General features: G+C 37.8%; 1 protein-coding gene across 1 annotated transcript in view; it reads right to left on the reverse strand.

Moving 5' to 3' along the window:
• The window catches only part of ipo11 (importin 11), a 116,860-nt gene that overhangs the window by 88,321 nt on the left and 13,849 nt on the right, over window positions 1-14,690 (reverse strand). Inside the window, exons 7-11 of the mRNA XM_030738305.1 lie at window positions 8,299-8,347; window positions 2,761-2,831; window positions 2,325-2,517; window positions 1,543-1,695; window positions 883-926 (exon numbers count right to left, since the gene is read on the reverse strand). Of these exons, the coding sequence (XP_030594165.1) occupies window positions 883-926; window positions 1,543-1,695; window positions 2,325-2,517; window positions 2,761-2,831; window positions 8,299-8,347 (510 nt within the window). The remainder of the gene's footprint in view (window positions 1-882; window positions 927-1,542; window positions 1,696-2,324; window positions 2,518-2,760; window positions 2,832-8,298; window positions 8,348-14,690) is intronic.

Here is a 14,690-nt window from a genome sequence, read left to right on the forward strand (position 1 = left end):
TTTTCTTCTGTTGCTGCACGTCTTAAATGAATAAAAACTTGTACAAGGCTTGGAGTTCACTGAAAGAATGTGTTACTGTACTTCAAAGAAACAGCAGGGCAGAAGTTTGTCATCTGAAGTGATGAAAGTAAGTGGAATAGGGTACAACACAGAAGGGGGATAGAAGAGAAATAGGACCAAGGATAAAAGATTATGTCATGCATCAGCAACAGCTGAAGATAAGTCTCTAAAACTAACTAGGCTCAAGACAAGCTTTAAAACTCCAGGCACCACTAAATGTTTTATGATGCTGAGATGTATACGGTCTGCCACCATAAAACTGCACTGCGTTTGAGAAAACACAGTACACACTAAAAACCTCTGTGACAATACCACTGCAATTAAATGAAATGAAACTGGCTGTTATGCTCATTTTAATCTACATTTTTATGGTTTTAAAGACTGACATTTGAATTGAGTTCTGTCTGTTCTTGACATTCAGTTTCACCCAAAAACACTGGGGACTGATTTATTTTGGTCTGCTTATTTCCACTGTATTTTTTTTTTTTTTTTTTTTTTTTTTTTTAAATACGATGAGGGGATTATTTAATTTCCTGTCTGTGGTGCTGTTACAATACTGAACAGACAGTTCTTCCATACCAGCTCACAGTGCTATATATGTAACAGTTCAGTGTGCTGGTACTTATATTGCACTTTCCTAACTGAGGACTCAAAGCAAAGCAAAACATTCACTTATCCATACACACTCATAACAGCGCTGAGAGAGGGGCTTGAACCACTGACCTTCTGATTAGCAGATGGCCCAGTAGACCTCCTGAGCCACAGTTTCCCCATTAATTTACCATTTCCCAGCATATATAAGTATGTGTGGCACTTACTTACCCGGAGACTGTATTTCCAAGAGTCGCCACCTGTCTCTTCCACAGCTGGAAAAGTTACAAGACATGATCTATTATCTACCTATTGGAAAATGCTCATCAGGAGGTTATGGCTGAGGGTGCACAGCAGAAATAGCATGTATATCACGATGAAGCACTGCAGTTGCAAATGTTTTCAAACACTCTAATATGTGGCTCTGGCTGACTATAAAATTGGATTCAAATGTCAACAGGCTGAACTCCCACACTGGGCCCTTGTGGTTTTAGCTTTATGAAGTGTTATGTCTGAGTGGTCAGTGTCATTACATAAAGCCTGTGAGGACACTGTAAAGCTGGGAAAAATATAATCTGTTACCTACATGCTGCTTTAGCTACAAACACACATCAAGAGTTTTACCCTGTAATTTGTGTCAATTCACAGTTTTAAGGGCAATCAAAGTAAGCACTATAAATCCCAAAGTATTACTTTGGATGAATCAGGTTTTTGATTACAAAGTGTACTTTTAATATGCATTATGAAATGCCCAAATGCCCAATTTACATAAGGATTAAGGGCATTAATGTATGCTGGTGTAATAAGTAACAATTATTTATTTGCCTAGTAAATCAAAATTCAACAAAATATTACAGAATTCTGCCTGTGCGTTTGAGGATGTGATTTTACCAAAGCTCTCAGGATCCTCTTCCCACATTGCCAGTTCTTCCTCTGTGAGGAGAAAGTAGTGAGAGACAAGTCGACGGCCAATCTCTGTCAGTGTGGGGTGTGTGAAAAACGCTGTCTTGATTTTGTGAGCTTCCAGGCTCTCTGGTTTACTGTCTGAAGGACAGAGATATACAATAATAAATAAAGGAAAAAAAGAACATTTAATAAGTCATGTTTCAAACACGCTTTTATACAACATATCGTTACTTAACACAATCCACACATTAAATTCTGTCAGTACTGGCACTGCATACATTTAGCATGCAGGATTTCCAAATACAAAAGCATGCTAAATGCAGGGCCAAATGTCTTAACGACACAGCAAAAGTGAGATTAATTTTCTACTGTGTGCTTATCTTCAAAAATCATACAGTTTAATAATCCTTATGATGGAAAAAATAAATTCTGGTCCATTAACCTATAATGCCATCAGTGTTGCTATACTTCTCCACACCCCCACCCCCACCCCAAAAAAAAGTACAGCAACACTGATGGCATTATTGCACTGTGCTTTTCAAAATCACTGTAAGCGATGAACATCGAAGAGCTTGTTGTATTTCTATTGACATCTAAATCACACACCTAAAATTTGGATTTGACTGTCTACCTTTCATTTCAATCGTACTTCTCCTCATTCATGTCTGAAATGTTTATTACCCAGCTACATTTTAAGTTCTTCTGTTGTTACATAATTTATCATTTATTCTCCAACTCTTTAGGCTCCTCAGATTCTCGTAACTTACCATCAATGTTCTTGGCAGGTTTGTAGGCATCATTCTTAACAATCATCTTGATGAGGTTCATGCACTGAACAATAAAACGCTCAAAGGTCACTCCCTCTCCTGCAGGTGTGAACACGTAAGTAACAGCAAACTCCAGGGAACGCTGGATTAGCGGTATAAACGCACATGGATGGTATTCCAGAAAATCTAACAACTACAGGACAGAAAGGGAGACACACAAACAGAAAGACAGGTACAAAACAGGGAAAAATTCAAACACTGAACAAGAAGTTGCAATTGTCCAGGCCCAGAGGGAGAACAGTCTTACAGTCTTGTTATGTCCCCCAATAACACTCCAAGGTTGAAATTTTGAATTTCAAAGTATTCTAATGAGTGCCCTATAAAGGGTTAACAAGTACAGGTATTTATTAACGAATTAATATATGAGTCAACTCACAACTTTAGTGTATAATATGATGGTCTTTTCCAGCTTTTCTCTGCATGTACTGTCTGAACCAACCTGGCGACCTGAAACAAAACAACCATGTAGCCTGTTCATTAAAACCATTATTACACTAAACAGATACATGCAGCATTCTTGGAATTCAGAAAATGAGTTTAGATCTAAGCAACATATTGTTCTAACTGTATTACGATATCTAGAGCGCTCTCTCTCTCTCTCTACACACACAAACTTATTGCCAGAAGTATTCACCCATAATATGACGTCGCCCCACCCTTTGCAGCTATAAAAACTTCAACGTTTATGGGAATTTTTGACCATTCTTCCAGAAGCACAATTGTGAGGTCGGACACTGATGTTGGACAAAAAGGCCTGGCTCACAGTCTAAACTCTAATTCATCCCAAAGCTGTTCTATCAGGTTGAGGTCAGGGCTCTGTGCATGCCAGTCAAGTTCTTCCACACCAAACTCACTCATCCATGTCTTTATGGACCTTGCTTTGTGCACTGGTGTGCAGTCATGTTGGAACAAGAAGAGGCCATCCCCAAACTGTTCTCACAAAGTTTGGAGCATAAAATTATCCAAAATGTCTTGGTATGCTAAAACATTAAAAGTTCCATTCAATTAAGGGACCAAGTCCAACTCCTGAAAAACAACCCCACACCATAATCACACCTCCACCAAACTTTACTCTTGGCCCAATGCAGTTAGACAAGTACTGTTCTCCTAGCAACCACCAAACCCACAGTTGTCCATCGGTTTACTAGAAGGAGACACTTGATTTGTCACTCCAGAGAACACCTCTCCTCTGCTCTAAAAGTCCAGTGGGAGTGTGCTTTAAACCACTGAATCTGAAGCTTTGCATTGCACTTGATGATATAAGGCTTGGATGCAGCCACTCAGCCATGGAAACACATTCCATGAATCTCTCTACACACTGTTCTTCAGCTAATCTGAAGACCACATGAAGTTTGGAGGTCTGTAGCGACTATGCAGAAAGTTGGCGACCTCTGCACACTATGTGCCTCAGTATCCACTGAACCAGTTCTGTGATTTTACGTGGCCTACCACTTTGTGGCTGAGTTGTCGCTTCCACTTTGTTATAATACCACTAACAGTTGACTGTGGAATATTTAGTAGCAAGGAAATTTCTCGACTTGTTGCGCAGGTGGCATCCGATCACAGTACCATACTGGAATTCACTGAGCTCCTGAGAGCGACCCATTCTTTCACAAATGTTTGTAGAAGCAGTCTGCATGCCTAGGTGCTTGGTTTTATACACCTGTGGCCATGGAAGTGATGGAATACCTGAATTCAATGATTTGGATGGGTGAGTGAATACTTCTGGCAATATATTGCATATATGTCATGAATGTGAGGTGTGTTGTTGTTCAAAATGTTCAGAAGCTTAGACAGAAAAGCCTTTAAAGATAGAGTGCCTGCTAGATGGCAGCAACAGCCACATAACCCTAACACACACATGCTATCTCCTGTGTTATAGTCCTGTGTTGGCAATATAGTGGCATAACTGCCATAGCGGATTAATGCTTACTCTATTAACAATGTAAAAATTAACTAATTTTTAAGGAAGTTGTTTAGCATAAGCTTTTGGAAGTACTCAATATAAAAGTTGGATAAAGTCTCAAAGTCTGGAAACTTAATCCAATGGGGACCCATCTAAAATCTGTATAATTTCTAATGGCCACAGTTGGAAACTCCTGGTATCAGAAAGTACTTGGACTAAAAGAAAATAACCTAAGTTTGACCTTGATTTGAATAAATGCTTCCCCAATGTGGATTACAATGCCAATTACCTCAATGTAGCATGATGTTCACTTTGTAAATTAGTGTCTTAAAGTAAAATAAACAATGAAATGCAGGTCTTCAAAAGTACCCTTTAATCCAATGGCATCTCTAGTGTACAAAATGATATCCTCAACATAAAAAGGGTATTCTCCTGTGTACAGAATAAACAGCAGTGGGTCCAATACCAAGGAACCCTAACTCATTGATGAAATCAGCTCAGCCAATAACAGTCTTGCACAATCCTCCAACCATCTGTGAGTGCGCAAGGTCATCATTTCCTTTAGCTTCATACACACTAAAGCATCTATCAGCAAGTATTAATTTTACATGACGAAAGGTTCATTCAATAAAGCTAAAAGGTTGAATGATTGCTTTGTTTACTTTTTCAAAACTTAATTGATTTTACTGCATTTAACAGACTTTGTGTTCGTGCCATTGTTTCTCTGTTCATATGCAACAGATGGTAATTTAGTAGATGTGCAAAGTCATCCAAGTTACTAAGGAATCAACATCAAAGCCAACAAAATCTTTTCATCTAAGCAGAGAAACAGATAGATGAATTAAACCTGTATTCATTGTTTCTAAAAGATATGTAGTTCAGGAAAAAATATATACATTTATACATTTATATTACTATTACACTATATATTAGAATATAGTGACTGACAAAAATAGACAGGTAACCTCCCTTGGAGTACAAACCCAAAAGATAAAGAGTCTGACATCAGAAAGGACCACAAACACTGTCCCCAAAAAAACAGCGTATATAGCTGACCTTATCAGACTGTGCAGAGCTGATATTTCTCACCAGACGCACTGAGCTGCCTTTCCGTTTCCCTATCTGTCAGGCCCAAATACCAACAGGACCATGATCCTGTCTCCATTGCCATCAGCAGGGTGAATATTAGAAGTGATAGTACTGGCTGATATTGCTAATGATATTTTTCTGCAACATCTGCTGCTACGGCAGATGGTGGAGTTGTGTCTGAGATTTATCTCAAACTGATTGGGTGCTAGGACAAACTTTTATAGAAAAGAAAAAGAGACCATAAATAGTGAGATGAAAAGAAAAGTGAGTTTACATAACTGCCAATGAACTAAGTAGATCCCACTGGATGGAAATCCACTACCAAGGGGATAAAGAGCCTTTAAACTGGAGGAACTAAACTGCTATATTAAGGGAACACTTGATCATTACAAGTTCTGAGCAAACTGTCAGAAACAGACTCCATGAAGGTGGAATGAGGCCTCAACATCCATGGTGTTGGTCTGTGAGCACAGGTCCCACTGAAGGACTTTGGGATTTCACGCCACTCTCATGGAGTCTGTTTCTGACAGTTTGCTTAGGAACATGCACATTAGCAAGCTTGTGGAGGTCATATTGTGGGTCATTGGCAAACATCCTCCTGTTCCTCCCTGCACAGAGAAACAGATACTGGCCCTGCTGCTGGGTTGATACCCTTCTACAACCTTGTCCAGCTCTCCTTGTGTAATGGCTCATCTCATGGTATCTCCTCCTCTTCAGACTGTTCTGGGACACACAGCAAACTTTCTTGCAATGCCATATACGGATGTGCCATTCTAGAAGACCTAGACTACCTGTGCAAACTGAATGGGCTGCAGGTACTGTCTCATGCTATCTACGGTGGCAAGGATGCTACCAAAAAAGCAAAACTAGAGAAAAAATAAGTCAGGATGGATACGGAAAGAGCAATGGTCTGTGGCCACTACCTGCAAAATCAATCCCCTTTCTAGGGATTGCCTTCTTGTTGCCTCTCCAGTGAATAGTCTTGAGCTTTAAAAAAAAAAAAGGGACTGGACTTGATTCTGACAGATGTTTCACCTCTTATCCAAGAGGCTTCTTCAGTTCCAAATCCAAAAGGTGGATGGCCCCAGGTATTTAAACCCTAGTGCAGGGGTGTCCAAACTATGGCCCACGAGTCAAACATGGCCCAAGCTCGGATTTTATATGGCCCACGTTATTTTTAGCCTGCAGGACCAAGCAATGAATACAACTCAGCATGGGATTCCTCTTTTTAACTCATATCGTGGAACAGATATCTGCCAACTGCTTCAAAAGAAGAGGGGAAGATTGAATGATTGACCAATTGCAGCCGATGCTGTGACTAGTGAGAAATTTAGCAATTTTTTCCCAGTGACTTTTGGAGGCTGTTTGAGATGGCCCGGAAAGCTGAAATCCTCAACCGACACCCTGTTCTGGACTTCGCTTCGGCACCAAGGGGAAATCCCCCCCACCCCACCCCCCCTCGCTGTAAACAAAGCTGCACACGCTTCCCAGCTCTGCAGGAGGTCATGGTTGTCAGTACAGGTGTGCAAACAAAACGGTACGCAGCGATTAGAGCATCACTCCCTGGTGAGTTCAACAACCATGTTTTGATGCTGACCCTGATGACGCTTCACCTGCAGCTGGAGCTGACCGAGCTTCAGTGTGACAGCCGACACCAGCATCTCTCTTTCTCTTGCCTTTTTACCGGTGTTGTGCCAAAAAGTGATTTTTGGTATTTGCCAAAAAAAACTTTTTTTTTTTTTGCTGTATTGAAACTGGCGTAAATTACTTTTTGGCCTATAATCTGTCAAACATATCTCTCATGAATGATATCAATTCATTCTGAGTGAGACTCCTCAGACTCCTGTCAACGGTAGAAGTTGCTATCACATTTTGGCAAAAGTGGCTTTTATATATTCTTTATCAGGGTAAAAACTCATGGAGAGCCAGTCAAGGAGGCAGCAGAAGTTGCAACAAATATAACATCACAGCTCTATAAAGATAGTTGATGTGGCCAAAAAGGACCAGGTTGATTATAATGCAGATACAGTAATACAGTCAAAGTTTATTTAAAAGGCCTTCATAAATTCTGTTGACTACAGTCTACTTACCAATATAAGCAGAGACATTAGACATCAAAAACACAGGGGCTAAGTTAAGCTGCTATAGCTCTAGTTGCTGTTTAAACACTAACACTACAGACACTTCCACTTCATAATTTCATTTACACAGTAACCAAAGCATAAAATATCTAGTATTAGGAAGGGAGTATTAGTATTCAGGGTTTATCAACCACTTTTCTCATCAAATTCTCAGGAAAAAAAAACCAAAGTAAAATGCATAGATTTCTGCCAAATAAGATAACAGATTTACAACAATTATTGCTCAGAACTAGAATATAAAACTATAGTTCCAGTAAAAACAGGCCATTAACCTGAGAAACCACACAGTAAAGACTCATTATCAATGCTAAACCACCAGAACTTCAAGAAAAGGAGACAAAGGATAGGATACGAGGGGCTGACAGGTGGGACTGTTTCGACTTTTCTGGTACTTTGATCTTATGTTCACAACTACGTGCGCATAATTATCCAAAGACAATTCATGACATATTTTACCTGCTCTCCTAAGACAAAACTTTCATAGATTATGACCTCTTTAATCCAAACTGTTTTTTAAGTAAGCAAAACTTGTAATCAGACATTTTCTATCTATATTCTAATACTTAAGAACATAACTTAATGAAAAACAAGGTCCCTTAGGATGACTCTATCTGAACTTTCAATTTTCAATTCAACCATCTAACTTTGGAAATCATAAATTATCCCAGACTTAAGGAAATGCTTTCTGCATGTACTAGATGAAGCACCACTAACTTGTTTATCAAAGAGTGAAGCCTACAATCAGATACTTCAGAAAAAGAAAGCAACGTGTACTCACAGCATTCCAAGAACTGTTTTAGCCTTTCAAACACTGCATTCAGGAACCCCTAGACAGGAAGACAGGGTGAAATAAAGTTTAATCTCTGACATTTTTGCATGTGAATCACTGATGATTGCTTCATTAGTATTTCCCAGAAGCACATTTACTGACATGGGAATAACTTTGGTGTGTTGTTCAGTATATGTGTGGGTGGGCACACTTGCAGCTTTACTCAAGAGTACATATTTATAAAAGCGCCAGTTACTCAGTATGAAAGAGAATCAATTTTCTCTAGCCTGGTGTAGTCATGACTAAGCATGGGAAAATAGATGATAGATGGAGAGGCAATCTGTTTAGTTCTGCATTAATGTTCAGCCATGAGGTCAACAGCAGTGGCATTAATCACACACTGAGGCAACACAGACTAGTGAACAACTAAAGGTCCTAAAAGATTTAGTGAAGAAACAGAGGGTCACTAGTAGAGCACAGAAGACAGCGTGGAAAATTATAGAGAACACAGATCACAGCAAGTGTTTGCTATGTTCATGGTGGGATTTAGAAAGAGAGGCATCGTCAAGGTGGATGGAAAAAGGTAAAATGGAGCAGGAAATTACAAAATGTAAAAGGGAGTGCAAAATAGATATTTTCAACCAAATCAGCCACATCAAAAAAATATTCTGGAACTAAAGAGGAAGAGAATTGAGGGTGATAGCAATGCTAGGGAAGAATGCACAAGGATGAGGAGAAAAGCAAACAAATATCAGCAAAATGTACAGCAATGGAAAATGGATACAGAGTGATAGTCATCAAATGGGTATATCAGCAGTACTGTGAGGAGGAGGAGATGAAAAAGGGAGATGAGTGTCAAATAGGCAAGTTCACTTTGAGAAAAGATCTAAGGGAAAACCAGTGAGTGGCAATTTAAGTAGTGAATGTTTTAGCTCTGTGATCATGTATAAGGGCACAGACCAGTATTACAATAGCTCAAGTGAATGTGCATTTTTAATGCATAATTTTGGGGGGATGGAGTGCCTAAAAGATGGAAAACTCCTGGATGTTATTCACCCAGCTATAGTGTTTTTTGTTTCTGCTGAACAAACTGCTATTGTGATTCTATTGCTACTCTTTTAGTGATTGTTTGACAATCAAGTCAGGAAGATTACCAGCTGCAAAATGAGTTTTACAATTCATCACTGTGGCAGTCTGTGTGCAAAGTGACAATATCCTTTATTCTTAGAGACAGTATTTTCCAACTCACTGCAGTTCTGCAGTAATGTAGCCAGTGTGGTGAGACGAAAGCAAACCTAGTCTTTTCAAAAATGCTCATGTCATGTGTAACGAGATTCATTGTCAAACAGATTTGTAATGGGACCATAAGTATGAACTCCATAAACTACTGCCATAGGGCTGTGACACACCAAGTAGAGTTCATGGGCAGTGCCAAATTTAAACAGATGACTGCACTGCTCATTCTTTTGAAAGTTTTTAATTTGAACACACTGCACTGTAAAACCAATACAGTATTGTGCACAAAGGTCTTGACCCACCTCTCCATTTTTTATATTTTTCTAGGAAAATAGGTGGAGGGATTTATTGAAACGTGCCAACATACATAGACATACAGTATATAAGGCAAGAACAGAGTTTGCACAATTCTAACAAGCATCAAAGTCAATGTTTGGTATGATCACATTTACTCTTCAACACAGCCTGAGCTCTCCTTAGGCAAGCTTTCTTGTAATTTCTTAAAATAGTCTCCAGGCTTCCTGAAGGACATTCAAAACTCTTCTTTGGCTGCCTTTTGTTCCACTCTCTGTCAAGATGATCCCACACTGCTTCAATAATGCTGAGGTCGGGTCTCTGGAGGGGCCAATGCACAACTGATGGTGTTCCATTGCGTGTGTGTGTGTGTGTGTGTGTGTGTTTTTTTTTTTTTTTTTTAATCCGAGTATGGGCAATGTTCTGCTTGGAAACCTTGGGTCCCATCCATGTGGATGTTACATTGACATGTACCACCTACCTAAGCTTTATTGCAGACCCTGTACAGTATTCCCTGATGGCTGTGGCTTCTTTCAGCAGGATGGTGCGCCCTGGCACAAAGCAAAAATGGTTCAGGAATGGTTTGAGGAGCACAACAGCGAGTTTGAGTTGTTGACTTGGCCTCCAAATTCCCTAAATCCAATCAACTATCTGTGGGACGTGCTAGACAAACATGTCCAATCCATTGTGGCTCCATCTTGCAACTTACAGGATTTAAAGGATCTGTTGCTTGGTGCAACTGCAGCACAACTTCAGGGGTCTAATCGAGTTCATGGTGCTGGAGACAGGTCAGGGCTGCTTTGGCAGCAAAAGTGGGACCAACACAATATTGTTATGCCTGATCAGTGTCATTTGGCTATATCAAAGCTTTTCTCCCTCTTTCTCTTGCTTAAGGATGGCTTTTTTACAACCATCTTTCCCACTGAAACCATTTCTGATGAGGCTTCAGGAAACAAATCACTTGAAGGGCCAGATGCACCTCTCAGACTCTGTTTCAGGTCTTTGCTGGACTTTTTCCTATTTCTTAAGGGTATGACTTTATGATATTCTTCATCTGCTGTAGATAGTTTAAGGCTTGCCAGTTCTTTTGTCCTGTTTTTTCTTTTTCTTTTTTTAGGGCACTTCAAACCATGCCGTGATATGCCAGGTAATGTCTGTCCAACCATGTTTGCTTTGGTGCTTTTCATAGATTGAACTAAAATAATGGGAAATTATAAAGTGCTTAAATATCCAATTTAAAATGAGTTCTTTGCTATGTTCTCTGTTATGTGTAGACAATACTGGTTCATCCTTTGAATTAAGTGCCTTTACATGCTTGAATGACTCATGTGTCAGTGTTAAGTGACTTAAAATTCATTCTTCTGAAAATGTACAATAGCTGTACTGAAAATTAGTGAAAAAGCAGCCAATGTCCAAAGAAAAACCTTCAGAATGCCTGGATGACTATTGCTCAGGACCACTTGAATGAATGAATGAATGAATGAATGAATGAATGAATGAAAGAAAATGACACAAGAAGCAAAACAAAGAAATGAAGGGTGGCTCAGGACTTTTGCACAGTACATGAACAGGGACATTCAATGTAAAAAAAAAAAAAAGCTCAATTTTTTTGTATAATAACTTCTGTTTATTCAATAAAGTGGTGCAAAATTCTACTATAGACAATTTTTGAGTTGGTCAAAATTTTGTGCTTTTTGCCTTATTTATTTCTATATTCTTGAGGGCTCATATCTTCATAAGTAGAGGACAGAGCCATGTGAAATTTTCCAGCCTGAAATTGACATTTAGGCTCTATTAAAAATTTCCATCAATTTCAAATCAAATCCATTTCACACCCACTCCAAGTATTACAACCCCAAAACAAAGTCTTTTTATGGTTTACAACTTTTTATTTTTTTCTAAGAGCATTTTGGATACATTTTCCAGGATTTTAATAATATCACCATGTGGGATGTGTGGTTAGTCAAATTAAGTTATAGCGTATAAAAGGTGTCCTTTTTACCTATGATATCAGGCTCATCTTATAGCATTGATTCTTTCTGTGTCAAAACATTTTTCTATTATAGAAAATTTGATATATAAGCCATCAAAATCACTGAAGCAGATCAAGCAACCTGGTAACCTGCAGACACTTCACTAAAGTCCCTGACAGAAACATGAACTTGAAATGGAACTGGAAATTAGATCATGTAATATGAATTAAAAGGGTTTTCTTCATCATTACATCCATCAAAGGAAGAGCAAAATGAGAGGTGACAAGTCATCAAATTCTTCAAGTACTAATCTGATGAAAGAGCATGGCACATCCATAAACCATCGCAGGAGATATTTTAGAAACAGTTTGACATTTTATCTGTCCAAACCTAAATAAATACCATGGAGCATAGTTAAAAACATTCAAAATCATCTAAATGATGATTAGTGGCATTATCATTAGGTGGCATAAACCCACCGGAAGTACAAGTTCTAGAACACATAATTACCAGGTCTCAGTAAACCTTATTGGAGTGCATTAGTATCTTACCTGAGCCTTAGTAACTTAACCTTCAGGTCAAGGTCATGCTTGTCAATAACTGCCTCTTTCATCTCCTGAGACAACTCTCTCCTTAGCTTTCTGTGGTCCATGTTCAGTGTGGTACACACCACAATAACAAACAGCACAGTGACTACTTTTCACCCTTTAAACAGGCAGACTGACTGATTACAAGTTAGAAGACACCTGTGATGTTAATTACACTACACAATTACAGGTTTGACATGTTCCTATGGTAAAATTATTTTTAATCTTTTCTAGGGGTACCATAATTTTTTTTGTCCTGGCCAGTTTCATTAGTTTTGTTTTTTGAAATATTTCTGTTAACCCACAATTCAAAAGCAATGTCTGATTTTCATTAGTTAATTTTCAGTAATTTTTTTATTTATTATTAATTTTGTCAGTTTCAAGTTATTTCAGTGACCATTGTGCGTTTTTCTTTCTTTAATAGATGGGTACCAACAATTTTTCCCATGTCTGTAAGGCAACGGAAAAACAAAGAAACAAAATATTTCTCAAAATCACAGAAAAAAAAATACAAGAAGGTGCAACAGTAGGTTGAGATTGCAACACCCTCAACCTGTGGGTGAACACTTTTTTTTGTAGACATATTTTCCTGTTAACTCAGCATCAGGTGACTGAAAAAACAAAATAATTAAAACTATTAAACATAATAAAGTAGTATTTAGTAAGAAAAGCAACACAATCTGAATATGAAACATTAACTCCAAAACATTACAATAACCAGTGAAAACTATAGGCAGACGACAGTTTAATGAAAATATTTTGACCATCTTATAACCTTCAGCCTGGAAGCTAAAAAGTTGTCTCATTAGTGGATAAACAGGGCGCAGTAAACAGAAATGTTTCTTTCATAAAATGTCCTTGCCATCTACAAGCTGAAAAAAATAAAAAACAAATAAAGCAATAAAAGTCATAAATGACAGAAACATAACAGAAGAAGCACAAAGACAGAGACAGCACAACAGCCAATGAGCACACTCTTAATGTTAATGACTCATTGACCTTTTGCGACGACTTACACTGTATCAAAGACAAAAGGACAAACGGAATTTTTTTCTTTATTTTATATATATATATATATATATATATATATATATATATATATATATATATATATATATATATATATATATATATATATTATGGAATGCCATTTAGGAAATTATTATATATATATAAAAATAAGAGTCTGAATATATTGAATGAAAGTCTGAATATATTGAATGAAAGTCTGAATATATAAAATGAAAGTCTGAATATATTGAATGAAACTTGAATATATTGAATGATGTCTGAATATATTGAATGAAACTTGAATATATTGAATGATGTCTGAATATATTGAATTAAAGTCTGAATATATGGAACGAAACTTGAATATATTGAATGAAAGTCTGAATATATGGAACGAAACTTGAATATATTGAATGAAAGTCTGAATATATTGAATGAAAGTCTGAATATATTGAATGAAAGTCTGAATATATTGAATGAAAACTGACGTCACGGAAGCTCTTGCGCCATCTAGTGTTTTCGTTACGTAAAGCACATAATGTCGCTACAAGAAATGACACTGAGTCAATCTGCAGGGAATTTAGTGGCAGAAATCCTAAATAATGAGTAGCTAATTAACACCCTGGCAAATGCATGAACTGGCCAACATAATGCTAGCAGCAGTGTTCCTAATCATACTACTGATGAAGAGTTTTATTCAGTGAATCTCTCAGGTCAGACAGCTCCTGCGTATCAAGCTAACAATAAGCAGAACATGCCTTCCACATCCACATCTCAGATTCTAGACAGGGCCTGTTGTTGTGGAGGGTGCCTGTGCATGTTCTGCGTAATGTTAGCTTGCATGCAGGAGCTGTCTGACCTGAGAGGTTCGCTGCATTTGGTCTTCCACGATGAAACAGTGAAGATGAACTGCAGATTGACTCATAGTGCCGCTTCTTGTAGCGACATTATGCGCTTTACGTAACGAAAACACTAGATGGCGCTTCCGTGACCACAGGTTTCATTCAATATATTCAAGTTTCATTCAATATATTCAGACTTTCATTCAATATATTCAGACATCATTCAATATATTCAGACTCTTATTTTTATATATATATATAATAATTTCCTAAATGGCATTCCATAATATATATATATATATATATATATATATATATATATATATATATATATATATATATATATATATAGACACACACACACACACACAAAGCAATTTTTGGTAATTTCAAGTATATCTTTATGTCAAAGTTGTTACTGAAAGTCTTTACTTTCAGGGAGGGCAACAATAAACAAC

Source organism: Archocentrus centrarchus, chromosome 9 (assembly GCF_007364275.1).
Source record: "Archocentrus centrarchus isolate MPI-CPG fArcCen1 chromosome 9, fArcCen1, whole genome shotgun sequence".
Taxonomy (NCBI): domain Eukaryota; kingdom Metazoa; phylum Chordata; class Actinopteri; order Cichliformes; family Cichlidae; genus Archocentrus; species Archocentrus centrarchus.